We start from the raw sequence: 17437 nt of genomic DNA, 5'->3' as shown, positions 1-17437 counted from the left end.
ACAGGCGACAGAGGAGTGCCGTCACCAAAAAAAGCAACAACTGATCAGTAGTTTTCTCAAAAGTTGTCTTCTCTCGTATGTGGAAGAGCCGAGATAATATGACCGAGAAAAATAAAACCTCAGTTTCTCATCCCTAATTGTCTCTAAACAGACATTTAGTAAAATGTCTAGACTGTGCAGCTCAAATTTATTACCTCTATCATAAAATTTTATGACATTGCTGAATCTGTAGTACCATTACAATGCTGCTGCATGCTCGTTAGATTCCTGAATTTCTTAAAGCTCCTAAACCTCAATTTCCACCGTGCCATTTTAATCTGTAATATTACTATAATCTGGCTCTCATGTTTGATATCCCCATTAGCTGTCACATTTCTCTTTATGCAGGCAAAGACCCAAATAACAGGTTTGTTCATACTGTATCAAGAACCCAGTGTTTAGCTTCACACATCACTCTTTCAAAAGACAACTCTATTCATAACTAATCTTAGTGCATCAAACAGAGCGAGTTGCACGCAGCAGGTATGTTACACAGCAGTGCTATCAAGAGGGGGCTTTTGCAAATAGGAGCTTAGAAGAGACAACTGTCAACTAGTTTCTGATTACAAATGCCCATGCAAATATACTGTGGCCAACAAATCCATCCCGATATATATCATACAAGATGAACTGATAACATGGCTTGGGGTGATATATTATCAGCAATCAAAAAGTCATTTGACTGATCTGTTAGGTCTACCACTGCTGCTTGGGTGCCCTCAACATCCATCAACACCTCTAACAGTAGCTCCCATTCATGCTGATTACTTTTGGGTCTGTGTGTGTGTATGAGTGGTTTTGTGTGAGTGTGTGTGTGTGTGTGTGCATCACTGGGCTAACCTAGATGGATAGATGTTAGACATGGACACAGCATGGTCTGTTCCTATCTGTCTCTGCCAAACAGAGCCTCTCTGTGTCTCAGTGGGCTGCAGGGCCATCGTTATTGCTGCTGTGCTGCGTCATGGTCCCCTGACAAATGGTGATCCCTGGGACTTCCACTGAGGTTGGGACTCTCACTGTTTCTCTGCTGTTGGCTCAGCCTTCAAAAGCTGCGTGACCCCCTGAGGGGTTCATAGGTAGGGTGCTGAGCATTTGCGTGTTTGTGTCTTGAAGCCGCCGTTCAAGGATGTTTATCTGTCAGTGTTGTGTTGTAGTATGATAATCGAAAGAAATTGAAATTTGATTTTATTTTCAAGACCAATTATGGACTAGTTAGGCTGGAAAGTAACTAGCTAATCAACTGACAGAGGCAAGGTCATGTCAGGTCATCACACTACACAAGTGCTGTGGCTGTCGTGGGAGATATCGTTATCATATGGTTCAATGTCTCTGATTAACAAGACTCCCTGCTGATATCTTAATGAAAAAATAACCTTCTGGGAAATGGACTACAATACATGCAATTAAAAAGCCTGCCCACAATGCATCATGACTCTCCATTTATTAGGAAAAATAAAGGCAGTAAGGAGGGAGAGAAGGTTTACAGACAAATAAAGAAGGAAGAAAATGAGAGTGAATTTGAGAGAGAGATCGAGAGAGGGAGAGAGAGAGAGAAAGAGAGAGAGAGAGAGAGAAGAGAGAGAGAGAGAGAGAGAGAGAGAGAGCGAGAGAGAGAGAGGGAGAGAGAGAGAGAGAGATGCAATGAGCCGTTGATTAGATTTGTGACTTTGACAAGCTAATTGACGGTTGGGTAGAGGCAAACATTTAATCACTTCTCTCTCTCTCTCTCTCTCTCTTTGTGTGTGTGTCCCTCTCTCCGTGTCTCTCTCCCTCTCTCTCTCCCACTCTCTCTCTCTCAATCCTCCTTTCCAAGTCTCCCCCTCTCATATTGTTGATAGGACTTGTCATTATAATGAAGCATATTAGAATGCATTAGGGCCCCGGTCGTCTTGGAAAGTCCTCACTCCTCACCCACTGACAGTTTTTATGGGAGACGTGAGAGGGCTGCAATATGTTCCTGCTGCAGCCCAGGGGATGTGTGGAGAAATACAGGGCCTGTCTCCTGGGATAAATCCACTGCTCGGGGTGAAGACAAACACCAGAGTGGAGAGAAATGAGGGAGGAAAGACAGAGGAGAAAGGAGCAGTGCACATGAATCATCCAGACTCCGTAATTAGCACTGTGAGAGCCAAAATCTCAGTACCTTCTTATCACCTTACCCATGGATTGCGTGGATAAAAATAATCACAGGTTCAGCTACAATCATGACGGGATTGATAAAAAAAAAATATAAATATATAAATAAATAAATGAATACGGAGAAACTGTGCCCAGAGGTAGCTGAGTGACTAAGTCTCAAGTATTTGGAAGAACGTGTGTCCTTAATGTCAAAGAATTGAATCCACAGGGTTCTCCCTTGAGCAATGATGCCCCAGTCTGATATCAAAGATCAGTATCGGGACCCAATAAAGACCCACACATGAATACAAATTTTAAGTCATCGTGATCTGCAATAAAACAGCTAATAAAATTCTGATCTATAGATTTTTTCTTCTGCCTAATTTACATCAACTCTTGAAAGATGCAGTTCTGCAAATTGTCACTTTCCACTACTTGCAACAGTAAACAACATGATAGAGAAGAGAGCGATCCTGTTAAAATGTGGAATTATTTCACTTTGCAAACTGAAAGCAGCCCAACAAAAACGAGAAATGTTTGCAATACAATGATTTCTATCAGTGGTAAGAAACACAACACAGCAAATCGTATTAGGCAATTGAAGAAACATCATTCTAATGATGTTACTAATAAGAGTGCCTTTTTAAATTTTGTTTTTTTTTTATTACTGCTATACCACTCAAATGGGATTCTATTTTCATTTAATGTTATTGCTGCATTGTTTTGAGTTTACATTATTTATAAATGGCCATTAAAGGAAAGAGCCATTATGTGGACTATTTTACTAAATACTGAATAACTCAGATTGGGGGAGATTTAAAAAAAAAAAAAAGAAGCCTAGGTGAACGTACTGCAAGCTGTGTTGCTCAGAATTAGGTGAAAAACATAATAATTTGCATGATCAAATGTGCAAATGACTAACCTTAACACAGCACTGGAGTTCACAAGTGTTGTTGATTTATACCAGTTACTCCACTGTTAGTATCACAGCTGCTGAGATTTTGAGCTTTTCGATTTTCGCGCACCTGCTTTCCAGCACACACACATAGCCAGGCTGATGCTGGCTTTGTGGAGCAGTGTGTTTGGTGTTAGAGGGCTGGGCTTGAAGGCTCACACTTATTCACTCAGTCTGGGAAAACATCGCAGCAATCTGGCTGCATTCAGGGAGCTAAGGACCAGATTTTAAATTTGTCATTCAGATAAGCAACATATGCTATCTGTAGTTAAGTTAAAATGATTTCACCAAGCCCCAAACAAACAAAAAGCCGCATATGTCAGTGATGCAGCGACAAAACATACAAACATTCATTCGGACCTCAGAGTTCATTCAGAACTTGCCTTGTAGGTGCGAGCCATTTCAATGTATTATCAAACTGAAGCTCAGACACAAAGTAATCCAAACAATCCAACAGGAGCCGTGTGAGAGTTAAATCTACTGTTAACACTTTTATTTTCGGTTTGGACACAGCAACTAACACTGGCTCAGTAGAACATACGCTATGCTGTGTGTGTGTGTGTGTGTGTGTGTGTGTGTGTGTGTGCGCGTTTTGTGTGTTTACAGAATTTGTACTGATGACACCATCTAGAGATCAAAATCGCATGGTGCATTTTTGTCAATAAGGTGGAGTCAGTCAGTCCATTACATTGAGAGATCTAGAGCCAGCACGATTACACTGCACGGCTTAAAAAACCTCACTGGGACATCCCTACTCTCCATTGTGTAAAATGGATATCAGATGTAATCAATAACAGAAGAAAGTTGGAGGGTGTGTGTTGCTGGTTATCCCTTGGTCCTTCCTCAGTAAATCCCCACCAAGGTCAGCCACTTATCTGTCTGCCCATGTATCTAGAATAGGAGGCATTCAGTGTCCATATGTCCACCCCAGAGGGGGTGTAGAGAGGGGAATGGATTACCCCTCCATTCCATCATCCCTGTTCTCTTTCTCCCAACAAAACCATCACTCCCCAGGACACCAAAGGGGATTCCATCTCTCTGCCTTTTTTATCCATGCTCTATCTCCATTCTTTTCTCCTCGGGAAGAAGATGCAGTGATGGACCCTTATATCTATCATCCCTCCTGCAGAGAGAAAGGGAGGGGGGCTCCCAATTTGAAACTCAGTCCATCCTGCAATCTCCTCCATTGTGTCACCTTTCCATCCATCTTACCCATGCATTCTCTTATTCTTCATCTCGCTAACCTCTGTCTCTCCTGCTACTGCTCTTTTCTTTCATTAATTCATGTCTGGCAAAGGTCAAGTCTACGTGCCACACACAGTCACTCATATCCACGAACACACAGGGTTAAGTGGAGGTATGTCTGTACATCTGTTCAGAGATGAGTGATAACGCGAGAATGCAAGCATTTTGTCTCTTTCTAACAATTGCAGTGGGGTATGAGGAGTGTGTGTATATGTGTGTGTATGGAAAGAGAGAGGAGTCAGTTCTGTCAGGAGGAACCATTATCCAAGTTAGATAACGTTCTGACAAACAAAGACATCTCAAAATGCCATTTGACATGATTGCTGTAATTGTGATCCCAATATATCATTATCATTCAATCCTCCCTGACTTTTGATGTGTGAGATGTGTAACTAAGATGTGTGCATTCAAAAAGGTGTGAAATGCCTCGTCATCAGAGGTGTAATCAAAGTGAATTGCAAGCAATGACTGACAGCCTGTGCTATTATGTTGAAATCAACTGCAACACATTCTTGGAGGTGATGAGTGTAAGTGCGTTCTCATCAGTGCGTTGCAATTAAGGTGTGTGTGTGAGTGCGTGTGCTTTGTGAATGAAAATGTGCATACATTGGTGTTGGCATTGCTTGTGTGTGTGTGCATTTCTCACCTGTGTGATGCGTGGGTGGGTGCACTTGCTGTTGATGCCGTTGTGTTCCAGCCACTGGCTCTCAGGGTGGGGGCAGTGTTGCTTGAGGGTGCAGCGGTTCTCTCCTTTACACCATACACACCCAAACAGCGGGTCTGCCTTCAGACACAAACCACAGCTTCCACGTTGGGCATCACACTTGTATAGGTGGACTGTGAAGAAGGGAGTGAAAAAGGAGGAAGAGAGAGAGAGAGAGAGAAGGCAGGGAAGCATGGAAGAAAAGAGGGAAGGAAAAGGGATGGAGGAAGGAAGAAGGAGGAGAGCTCAAGTGAACAACCTGTGTACAAATGATCACAGAACTGTAAATAAATGCAAATTAATGTGGAGCAAATGCCTCTAAAATGAATTACAAATACAGCAAAACACACATCGTATTACAGTTTTGATTGTTTACAAATCTACTTCAATGGCTGTCGGGTGCCGCTTGAATATGTGAGCAACAAAATGAATGTTTCGAGAACATTTGTTGATATCTTTATCTCATTATCTCTGCATCCATCATCATCTCCATATCATCCCTCCATTTGCCCCTCCCTCTCTCATTTAGTTTTCAACACCACTGCCTCTCGCCTTTGCTCACCCACCACACATTTAACATATTATCTCCATGGCAACGGGCCAGCCATTTGCGTTTTAATTGCCATTAGATGCATGTGTGATCTGTCCATCAAATGATGCCCCAGGAGCTGCTTCCTCCACAGGCAAACAAAGGCAGGAGAAGGAGGGCAGAGGAGGAATCTCTAGCTCTAGCATCTCTCCCTTTAACTTTGTTGCTTCTTTGATTTCATACTTATGCTCAAGGATATGTGTTGTGCAGTGTCTTTGCTTGGATCAGACATACATGCAAACAACCGCACGCACACACGCACGCACGCACGCACGCACGCACGCACGCACGCACGCACGCACGCACGCACGCACGCACGCACGCACGCACGCACGCACGCACGCACGCACGCACGCACGCACGCACACACACACACACACACACACACACAGAAATACTCAGAGACAGTACAACCTTTGCCTTAGAGCACGGTAATAATATCCTTGAACCATGTTGGCATGTCAACCACATTTAAACTATGGGTTTCTTATGCCTGTCTCCATTGCCTTCAGTTAAAATGAGTTGTTTTTCTGTCAAGCAACTACAAACCCCAGCATGCTGCTGCTTTCCTGGCTCAGCATGGGTCACTCACAGTGGTGGGTCACCACTAGGCAAACTGAACCAAGCTCAGTACATGAATGTTTAAAAATTCAGCACTGTGCTGTGGCTCCACATATAGTGTGGGCAGATGGAAAGTTAGATAGAGAGAGCATGAGAGAGAGAGAGACAGAGAGATATATCCAAATGTTCTGATGATTTGTTCTTTCTAATTCCAACCTAGACAAATTGTTTTGTTTGGCTTACTTGGATTTGTCATTTCAGTGTTCAGTGTTTATTGTTATTTACTAGATATTTATTTGCAATATTCTGCTTAATTCCATGAAACAACACAAAAGTGAACAAGATGAGACAATTGCAAAGCAGAGGAGAGAGAAAGGGAGCACAAGGAACAGCAGTGACAGAAATGGAAAAATTGGCCAAAAAAGATGTGGACAGAGCAAATAAGAAGAAGACAGACAATAACATATTTTAGGAGGTCGTGCGAACACAAGAAACACACAGAAAGAGAGGCAGAAAGAGGGAGAGACAGACAAAAAGGCAGAGGAGGAAAAAGAGAAAACTACAGAAATTAAAAGTAAGAAAGGATGTATTAAAGTTAACCACAATCCACTGCACTGGCAGGATGGATGCCGCACCTCAGCACACCGCCCGCCTGTTGCCATGGAGACTGGCTCCAAGGGCAACAGTAGGGAGGCAGTGGCTATACTGTCATGAGTGTGTGTGTTAGTGTGCGTTCCTGTGATAGTCCGAGAATCACGGTAAAAGAGCTGTGTCTGAGCTGATATGCATACATTTGTGTTGACGCTACGCACACGTGTGCATGTTCATGTGTGTGCATGTGCAGGCTCACCTTTGTTGTGGGCGGGGTTGTCAATGCTGAAATCACCATTCCAGATAACGGTCAGCTCCACAGGAAGACTGCTCATCTCCATCCCATCATAGGAATACTGTCACCATGGCAACCAGAGAGAGAGAGAGAGAGAGGATGAGGAGAGAGAGAGAGGAGAGAGAGAGAGGAGAGAGAGAGAGAGAGAGAGAGCAGAGAGATGAGGAGAGAGAGAGGAGAGAGAGAGAGAGAGAGAGAGAGAGCGAGAGAGTGAAGTTGTTTAGGTACCTTACACGGTCTATCTCTCTCCTGGTCTAAAAGCCTCTTGTATCACAATGCTACTCTGCATGCCTAACACCTACTCAACAGGTGGCTTTACACACATGCATGCATGAACACAAACACTCACATGATGCACAAACACACAAACGACAGTTTGTAAAGACTGTTATTTTCACTGTTACGTCCAATTTGGCTCTAAAACACCAACAGCATAAAGGGTTTGTGCCAGAGTCATAATTTTTGCTAAATTACAGTTTACTTCATTCACTGCTGACTACAAAGTACAATATTTGGACTGTACTGTGATTATACACACAGATCTCAGCAACATCTCAACACAAACACACACACACACACACACACACGCACAGTGATCAAGATAGACAGGGAGATGAGACGTTATTGTATCAACTGATGATTAGCATCAAGGCCAGCATAAAGCCTTTTTCATGCTAGTCTTTCATTGCTGTCAGTGCATTATTCAAGCAGTGAATGGAGCATGATCGCAGAGGACGGCTGTGTAGGAGAGACAGAGTCAGACTGTTGTCTCATCAACCCACTGTCTCGCTGGATAAGAAAAATCCCTCATCTGGCACGAGTGAGCGAGTGGGAAAGAGAGAGGCTGAAGGAAATATTACAGTCAGGTTTATAGACATGCTTTACAGAAATGGGGCCTCTTTATTGAGACTGTGTTGGTGTGTATGGGGGCTGGCGTCAGATGCATGCACAGGCGCACACTCCTTCTCACCGACGTGTTTTGGCACTGGACAGAGGAGCTGTTGAAGCGCAGGGCAGGGACTCGGTGCTCAACTCCCTGGATGGTCAGCAGACACTCATATCCTCTCTGGCCCGACTGGGGCTGGGGCAGGTTTTTGGCCCGCAGAGTGATGGGCTTCACCACATTGACCGGGACCAGGATTCTGTCTGTAGGCAGCAACTGAGGACACTCCTGGGATGGAGAGGAAGACACAGTGAGGGATTGTGAGGACCTTGAGACTACACAGAGGTTCTATACTATCTGCACTTATTTAGTTTTAAAAGTGAAATGCCATAATCTGCACTTCTGATATATACACATCCATTGCCAAAAACATTATGCATTTTCGAATAGTGGAGATGTTGATTTAAACTGGATTGCTGATATTAGGCGACCGCTCAGCTCTGAAATTTTTACTTTCTAGACTGGTAAAAAATATTATGTGGCAAAATCATATTGGAGTAAAAAATATGGATACCAACATTGGCAATAACTGCAATTACGAGACAGGAAAAATAATCCAGTTTGAGTAGGGCTTATAGCTGTTGACCTTCCAAAAAGCCAACTCTCAAGGTCACATTATTCAGTTAATTAATTAATATCTCTGAAATCACAGTTCAATGTGACACATGGTGCAATGGCATAATGGTCAACACGTGCAGTCAAATTAAACAATAAAATCAATGGCTGCTCAATGTACCAAAAATTATTGTTGAAAGCTAATTGATGCACTGTAAACCTCGGAGAGTCATCAACACTCTCATCATCTCATCTCATCAAGTGCCAGACAATCCAGTGCAACTTTACCAAATTTAACTGAATGACATAGGCACTTAACAGTGCACCATTCTCTGTTTTAGTGCTGTTATTGGTGATGGCTCCAGAGAGAAGTTCAGCCCTTGGTTGAGACTAGTTGAGACCGTCCTATGACCCATTCACATTCATGCTTAGTGAAGGGCCGGCTCAATGGGTACTCCACCATCATGTTCCAAAGCAAGGGAGCATGAATGATACAATGAGAGAAACTTTTACATTGAAACCGATCAGAGCTCTCATCTTTCTTTTGTTACGCATGTTCTGTTCATTCATTCAACTACTGACATGCTGAAAATAAGGCTGTCACAAAAAGTAAATGAGGGAAAGAGTGGGAGAGAGAGAGAGAGAGTGAGGGACAGAGAGAGAGAGAGAGAGAGAGAGAGAGAGAGAGAGAGAGAGAGAGAGAGAGAGAGAGAGAGAGAGAGAGAGATGAGTCACTTAGCAATTGGAGGTCTAAAATTAACAACCAATCAACTCAGGTGTGAGTAGCCAGTTATATATAGCACACCTATGACTTGCCTGAAAGATGAAGAGGAGAGGAGCAGAGAGGAGAAGAAAGAAGGACAGGCCAGTAGAGAGGAGGTGTGTAGGAAAGAGGAGAAGAGAGAGGTTGAGAACACCAAGGGAGAAAAGAAGTGAGTGATGAATGAAAGAAGAAGGGGAGGTAGAAAAAGGGAGTAAACGGAGTACAGTAGCTTCCTCAACACTTTGTGTCATATCTTTGGTGGAAAGCGGTGCTTAGAGAGGGAGCAAAAGAGGGAAAACATGGAGGGAGGGGACTGGGCATCAAAAAAAAAAAAGGGAAACTGCGAGAAACAGAAAATAGCATAAAGTGTACGTGACAGGAGCTTTAGCATGTCAAAGAGAAGGAGAGAGGGTGAAAAGAAGGCGAGCAGATAAGGCGTCCCCTTGCATGGATGGAGCTGGGGGGAGCGGAGCGTTGCGCACGTTGAACTGGGTGATAACACTTGTTTGAAGTTCATTAAAAGCCACTTGATTGGGTTAGGCTGAGTGACTGACTGGATGGCTGCGTGGTGAAAGAGAGGGAACGCTTCGTGACACTATTCACAAAGTCATTATAGATAAATGACGCACAGGGTGAGTGAGTGCGGTGGCGAAGGAGAGGGAGGAAGAGGTGGTGCGCATGTGTTTGCTCTTCCAAATCTCATTTTCCTAAGAATGCGGGGTCGTATTTGGAGAAGGAAAGTGAGTGCGAGAGCAAGGAGAGATCCAATCCATCTTTAATCACATCTCTTCCAGTTAATACACTTGAACAACAGGCACAATAAATTTGGTCTGGTCTGTGGCAAAGGAGGCATGGCAACTGCTGGAGTATGACTTCACCCAGTGACTTCAGCTGAGTCTTGCAGACACAGATGTATACTGATAGTGGCATATGGTGATGAGGTGATAGCATTACACAAACACACACACACACACACACACACACACACACACACACACACACACACAGACAGACACTACACCTCAGCACCACAAATTAAAGCTAACCACAGAACATCAACGCTAAAATGCATTATAGTCTTTGAAACCCTAAACCAATGAGACTCACACCAAAGCTGCACTCACTTGCACATGCATAGACACACACATCCATGGAGAAACACAAGACTGACACACACACACACAAGCACACAGGGTAAACCACAACCTTGGAAACCCATTACAGCATGAGGTAAACGCCACGAGTCGGAGCCACAAAGCGTCTCTTGCATCATCCACGTTCATGACAAGATGCCAGGGAGATGGAAAACTTTGAAATGCAGATTTCAAGCCTGCTTGCAACTCACACACAAACACACACACATCTTCATAGATAATCCACACACACACACACACACACACACACACACACACACCCATAACACCTTCCACAATTTACTTTACAGTGCTGACATAACAATAAATTTTATTTTTACAGCTGTATTCCAAATAAATGCCCATCCGTGTAGCCTCTGGTAAATAAATGTAGATAGTCACAGATGCAGCTACACACACTCTCTCACACACAATCACAGATACACAGTCTACACACCCAGGTTTATTTACAGTTCATCCATAAACCAGAGTCATCAGCCCTGAAATCTTGCAGCAGACTTCTTCACACCCCCTACTTTCTCCAGCCCACAATATCAACCCTACTAACAGTGAAACCAGCTTCTCCTCATGCCTCTTTAACATTACACATTTCTCAATTCTTATAATTTTTTAAGGCTTGAGAGGGAAGAGAGCAAAATGCAAAAGCACAAAATAAGAAGCAATTGCCTAATTTTGCAAAGTTCCATAAGGGGGATGGGAATTGACTTTCTTTTTTTTTTTTTTTCAAACTAAGGCCTCTGTGTTTATCTATAAACACACACATTCAGACACATACATACACAGTGCTCACAAGCGTCCCTGAAGCCAAGTGGACTCTTGAAAGTGGTTTGAAAAGACACAGTCATATATCCTGGTTGGCTTCTCTTTACTGATGGTGTTGTTGGAGATGCTGAGTGTCTCCTGTTAAGATTTATGTCAGCGTTAAGCTGATCTAATGTCTGTGTGTTTACTGCCCCCTCCCACTACGCCTTTCACCCCCAACAACTCAGGCACGATAAATAACAAATGCAGATACCCACACAAACCACAAACACCTACCCCATATCCTCATAAACATACACACAGCTGTGTGGCATCATGCAGAGGCACAAATCAAAGTTCAGCAAAGGGAAACAAAGGGGAGGGGGGCTCAAACAGAAGTAGCTCTCTTTCTCTCACTCGCACAAACACACACACAGAGCACAAACTCCCTCCACCCTCCTCAATTTTGCTAAGTATCCCATCGTCTTCTCTCCATAATCCTCCATACTGTTGAGTGATGCTGAGTGGTGGTGTTGGCAGCTTTATGATCCCAGTGATTGACTCCTGCCATAACAAGGGCATTATAGAGACTGTGGAGGGGAGAAAGGCTAGGGGAAAGAGCGGAAGGGCTTTAGTATGGTGCATGGGAGAAAAAAAAAAGTTGCTCTGAGAAAACTTTAACAAATGGAGAGAGAGAGAGAGAGAGGGAAAGACGCAGTGAGAAAGAGAAAGAACTGATCGAACCAGAGGAGGTCAGAAAGACCGCAGTGTAATCTTCAGATGGGAAAGGGAGTGGTTTGTTTGTGTGTGAAAATGTGAACCTCACTGTGATAGACCTGTAGCCAAATAATCAAGGACCTGAACAAGAAAGAGAGAAGTACTTGTCAATAGCATGACTCATAACAACCACATAATACGCCAAGATGACTGAAAAAACAAGTTTGTGCCTCTCTTTTCTGTCTATATAATTATCCTTTATTCCAGTTTTTCCTCTCTATCAGTGACTCAGTGTTTTCTCCAACCTCATCTCTGATTATCCGTCTTTCTCTCACTGTCTCTCCCTTCTTAATTTTTCTCTCCCACGATCCAGCCCCTGTTGCTCTTCCTCTCTATCTATCTCACTGGCTTTCTCTTCACAGCTTCTTTCTCTTTCCCTCTCTGTCCTGTCTTCTTCTCTTCTCAGGGACCTACTTAGATCTGATAATTAGGGGCCAGTGGGAGGTGTGAAGGTTGGAGAGAGGGAGAGTGACAGAGATTAGGAAACAGAATGAGAACTCTGAATGTAAAAGCCCTTGGCATAGTTTGAAGGGTTGGAGGGAAGGGGAGGGAGAGAGAGTGAAAGTGAAGCCCATAATTAGAGCAGTATAAGGTGTGAAGATGAAGAGAATCTTAAGTTTTCACATACACACACACACACACATACACACACACCTCTGCACCTTGTGGTTGATTATCAAGTCCTCCTTTCGACTGGCCTCTGTTTTATCATCTCCCACACAGCCTCGGGCAAAGACACACTCTCTCCAGTTCTGTCTTACCTCTCCCTCCTTCCCTGCCTCCTCCTCTCTTGTTTCTGTCCCACTATTCATCCCTCACCTTAACGTCTTTCCAAATCCCTCTTCACTGTCTCTTTTCTCCGTCCCTTTTTTTTTTTTTTTTTTTTGGCTTTCTCTCCCTGTATCTCTGTCCCTCCTCTTCAGCCAAGCCCTGATACAGGCCAATTCAACGGCAGTATGAAGCCAGTCAATATCGCTTTTTTGTAATTTCCCTCACTCTCTCAATGCCATTTGCCTCATTCTCAATTTCCACACATATCTTTTCATACCGCAAACATTCTGCACCTTTTCTCTCCTCAACAGCCGGTGCCTACAAATGACCTTTATTTGTCTATGAATCAAACTAAAGCACCCCTTTCAAAGGTTCCTGTCCGTTACTGGCAACTAAAGGCTACTGCCACTGTCATTTAGCTCCCTTAATAACATTATCCCGATCACCTGATCAATACGTTCCTGGCTAACAAACTCCCAAGCTTTGATCAACCTTGAAGGAGAAGTACCTAATGGCAAGAATATATGTGCTAAGGGATATTGATATATATTCAGCGATGTTTATCCATATTTTATGGGTTTTCTGTATTTCCCTAAGGGCTGAATGTGTTATGAAGAGGCTTGGCACCGGCTCAGGATGTGAACATAATGTGATGTAGACAGGAGAAAGACTATGAAAGGGAGGGATGCTCCCATGGTTTTCATCAGGCAAAGAGAAAAGGAAGAGTCTCCGGTTTCATCAGATGCCTTGGGTGCAAGTCTGTGTGTGTGATTTGTAGTTCGGGGGTGGAAAAAAATAAACATGCTGCTAAATACACAGGTAAGCAAATGCTGTTTATCAGGCAAACAAGCACAAGCTATTCATATTATAATGAATGGAACAGTAGTGGTCATGAATAACTTTCAGCTATTTATTCAGTGTAGCCAACTGAAGTCCTTAATCATTCAAACATGCCTGTCCATTGTTGATGAGGCTGATGTGAATGCCAAAGTCCTTGAGATATGTGGAGGGCAGACAGGGACATGGCCTTGGCTAATGTGCCAACATGCTAACGTCTGATCCGTGTGCCCATATCCCTGTTGGTATGAATACAAAGGCACCCTTCGTACGCCCGGGCCTGGCTTTAACTCCGTCCTGCCATGCATACTAACAACTAGCTCAACCAGTAGGCAGCTTTGCCTCGGCCTTGATCATTAGCATAGCGTTAAAGGATTATTCAGATCACTTCCTGAAATCCCTTAATTGTAATAGTACACAACAATTCATCTGCAAGGGGTTGCAGGGACAGCCATCCCATTTCAACTAGCAAAGTTGACTTGTTGCCTGATATGGAATTTCGGGAGGGGAGATTATGGATTTTGTACGTCGTATGCATGTCCGTGTCTGTGCATGTTCATGTAAGCAGGACTGTGTGTGTGTGTGTCCAAATAATTAATTCACAACAGCCGCCTGAATTCGGCAGCCAATACCTGACCTTGGATATGAGGGGTTAATTAAAAGCAAATTAAAAGTCATTAAGCCTGCGAAACACCTGCTTTTTCAGAAACAATATGTCAAACAAAAAACACAAACCAAAAAGGAATGTCATTAATGTGCTAATGCCAAATCCCCCTCACTTTATTTGTGGTTTTCTTCTAGTCAGCGACACAATAGGAGGGGATTCGAACATTATTATCCTCAGTCAATATTGACCGCCAATGCCTGAGTTAATTGGAAAAGTAAACCTGCAAAGACGTGGGCCTGGGACTAGCCAAGCAGAAGGTTCAAAGGGATAATGGAAACGAGGAAAAAGAAAATAAAATTGTCTGCGCAGGTTGAATGGCTCGGGGGAAACATGGGCGGAATAACACAATTGAGAGCAGACTGCTCATCAAAGGAGGCAATCTGGCTAAGCTTGTCCCTGCCCGTTGTGCGGCGTCTGCCAACCCAGACATGAGCACCAGTGATCTTCATCATGGCTCACCTCAGGCTAGGATTAACAGGCCACTAACTCCCTGTAAAACCCTCCCCCCGAAAACTACCTCCAGTCAGCGGGGTACGGGCAGGCATACTGTAGTCACTCACTCACACACACACATACATACACACACACACACACACGCACACGCACGCCCACACACAGACAGTTGTAGATACATACCTACACAGAAGCACAGAGATAAACAGATGCAACCACTCTACCAATGGAGGCACCCCTCACCTCATGTCCAGTCCGGTGGTCACGCACACACGCACACACACCAAACCAACCCTCTACCTCCTTACATTGCCCCGAGGACCGCCACTGTGCCAGGGACACTGAACCTGATTGAACTCTCTCATAGGACTAGAAAAAAAGCAGGACGGGGGTAAATGGGGAGGCACAAAGAGGAAAGAGGAGGGGAGACAGAGATGTACCCCATCCAGCGAGTGGCTTGTCCTCTGCAGCCGAGCAGCCTAATTACAGTGGGCTCTGCTTCGGCGGGAATAGGACCGGCTGCCAATACTATTGATAATTCACACAGACTAAGCTGTCACAGGGAATAGGGATGGGCGAGAGGAAATGGCTCCGTTTTATTAGCTTCCATGGCCCTTTGATGTGCAGTCAAGAGCGGGACATGCCAAGAGACGCATGCCAGATGGAAGCGCTGCAGTTGAAAGGTGTCTCTCAATCCTTTTAATGCAACTCCTTTCGTATGTGAAACTTAGAATGATACCTATTAGTCTCACGCAGCCAAACATTTCTCCTCAATTTGTTTCACTTCATTGTATTACCGTGCCAGCCCATAAGAAAAGTCTGACTGAAGCTTGGCAGCAATAAAATAAGGGATTTCATAACTTTGTGTTCATGGGCTAGAGTTTGATTGCAGAGTTTGATTGTCTTTGCACTCATGAGGGACAGAGAATGAAAGAGATTTGATGACTGAATCCTGGGTGCCGCGGTGGGATGAACCAAACACAGCAGAAACAGAATTTGCTGATTCACTGAACATCAATTGGGAGGGCGTGTATATCTGTACTTCAGTTGTGATTATCAAGCATAATGTGTGTCTTTAACATTAATAGACTCATATAGTAGAAAGTGGAACATGCAGTACAATGACTAGATTGTGCACTTGAGTAACAGGAGTCCCTTTACTGTTCCAGACTTGCAGTGGTTGTATTTAATGTATATTAGCACAGTAACTTTTACTTTACACCAATATGGTGGCTAACATAAGTTATGTTTTCAATTTACTCAACATCAGTCACACAAACTGCTAGAATCACCAATTATGAAATGTTTCTTAAATAATAATATACCACAAATAACAGGGACGTTTCATCGTCAGTACATGACTTTTTCAGGTAGGGAGTTGAGGAGTGACAACCATATTTAGCTGCATCATGTAGGAAACTATCTGCATCATGTTAACTAATTGTTAACTAATTCTGAGAGTCCCAAAGCAATTTATATCTAAAATGGTAAACGGTTGAGGGCGGATAAATCACATTCACCCCATGACCTCTGCCTATGGCTTGGGACTGACCTCAGGCTTCTTGACTCGTCCCTCCTGGAAGGAGCATGTCCGTGGGTCATGTGTACAGTCATGTCTGTATTTACACCAGTGACACTGGTAGGGACTGCTAACACATGACAAACACCTGCATGAAGAGCAGAGGAGAATAAAGAGGAGGTGGTGAAGAATGAGAACTGTATCACAGAAAAATACCACCTACTTGCTAGTATATTATAGGCTAGGATAGGATATATTGGGGAAAAAAATCTTAGTTACACTGTGTGCAATATGGTTATTGGCTTTCTCTTAAAATCTTCTACTGGTGGACAGACTTACGACTTGTGCACGCTACAGTTGTAGAAGACAAAACTGGTATTTGCAAAAGCCAGGCCCGTCTCCTTGGACTTCAGGTACAGCTGGACAATCTGGTGGTCACCTGCAGAAAAGCGTGATCATAGTAAGTTTGATTTTTTTTAAAGCTATGTACAGAGGTAGACAGAATGCACTGCAGTCAGAAAAGAGACAAAGTTATCAAGCAAGGAAAAAGGAAAACAGTGTGAGAAAGACGGAGCAAGAAATACCATAAGCTGTTTCATACTGCTTCACATGTCTCATTTGGTGAAGCAAGTTCTGACAGATTTGTTCAGCCTCAGAAACACATAGGAGAAACAAAGCAGAATTCAATCATATGATGCTAGCGTTTGCCCGTATGACAACAGTAGTAAGTCAAAGTTATTTTTAATCATTTTAATTCACTCATTCACAGATCCTCTTTCATTGGGTATTCTCATTAGATTATTCCATTAAGAAAAACGATACTACTGCTTTAAGCCACAGGTGCGTAGCCTGTTGCAGAGGCAAAGGCAGTTTCTTAGGAGAGAGCGGGAGCAGGAAGGTTTGTTGGGTTAAGTCTCGCTATCCCTGCTGCCCTACAAGAGACAATAAAAGTTGGTGCACACGCAGTTCCCCTGGGTTAGAAAATATTCCCCAGGAAAGTCTTTGAGAATGTCTTTGACAAGGTAAAGGGAAAAGGAGATGAAAAAGAACCTATGTGTGTGGGTGTGTGTGTGTGTATGTGTGCGGGCAAGTGTGTGCGCCTCATCTGTATTTGGTGTGTCCTTTTGTCTGGCCCTAATGAAGGAGTTCATGTTTAATTCA

The 17437-nt window shown here is 43.5% G+C and overlaps 1 protein-coding gene across 1 annotated transcript in view; it reads right to left on the bottom strand.

The window, feature by feature from the left end:
* Positions 1 to 17437, bottom strand: part of plxna4 (plexin A4) — a 277609-nt gene that overhangs the window by 56651 nt on the left and 203521 nt on the right. Inside the window, exons 8-12 of the mRNA XM_030045687.1 lie at positions 16616 to 16715; positions 16310 to 16424; positions 8067 to 8267; positions 7061 to 7157; positions 5004 to 5194 (exon numbers count right to left, since the gene is read on the bottom strand). Coding sequence (XP_029901547.1) covers positions 5004 to 5194; positions 7061 to 7157; positions 8067 to 8267; positions 16310 to 16424; positions 16616 to 16715 — 704 coding nt within the window. The remainder of the gene's footprint in view (positions 1 to 5003; positions 5195 to 7060; positions 7158 to 8066; positions 8268 to 16309; positions 16425 to 16615; positions 16716 to 17437) is intronic.

This window comes from Myripristis murdjan, chromosome 23 (assembly GCF_902150065.1).
Source record: "Myripristis murdjan chromosome 23, fMyrMur1.1, whole genome shotgun sequence".
NCBI lineage: Eukaryota > Metazoa > Chordata > Actinopteri > Holocentriformes > Holocentridae > Myripristis > Myripristis murdjan.
This window is presented reverse-complemented; position numbering and strand designations above follow the sequence as displayed.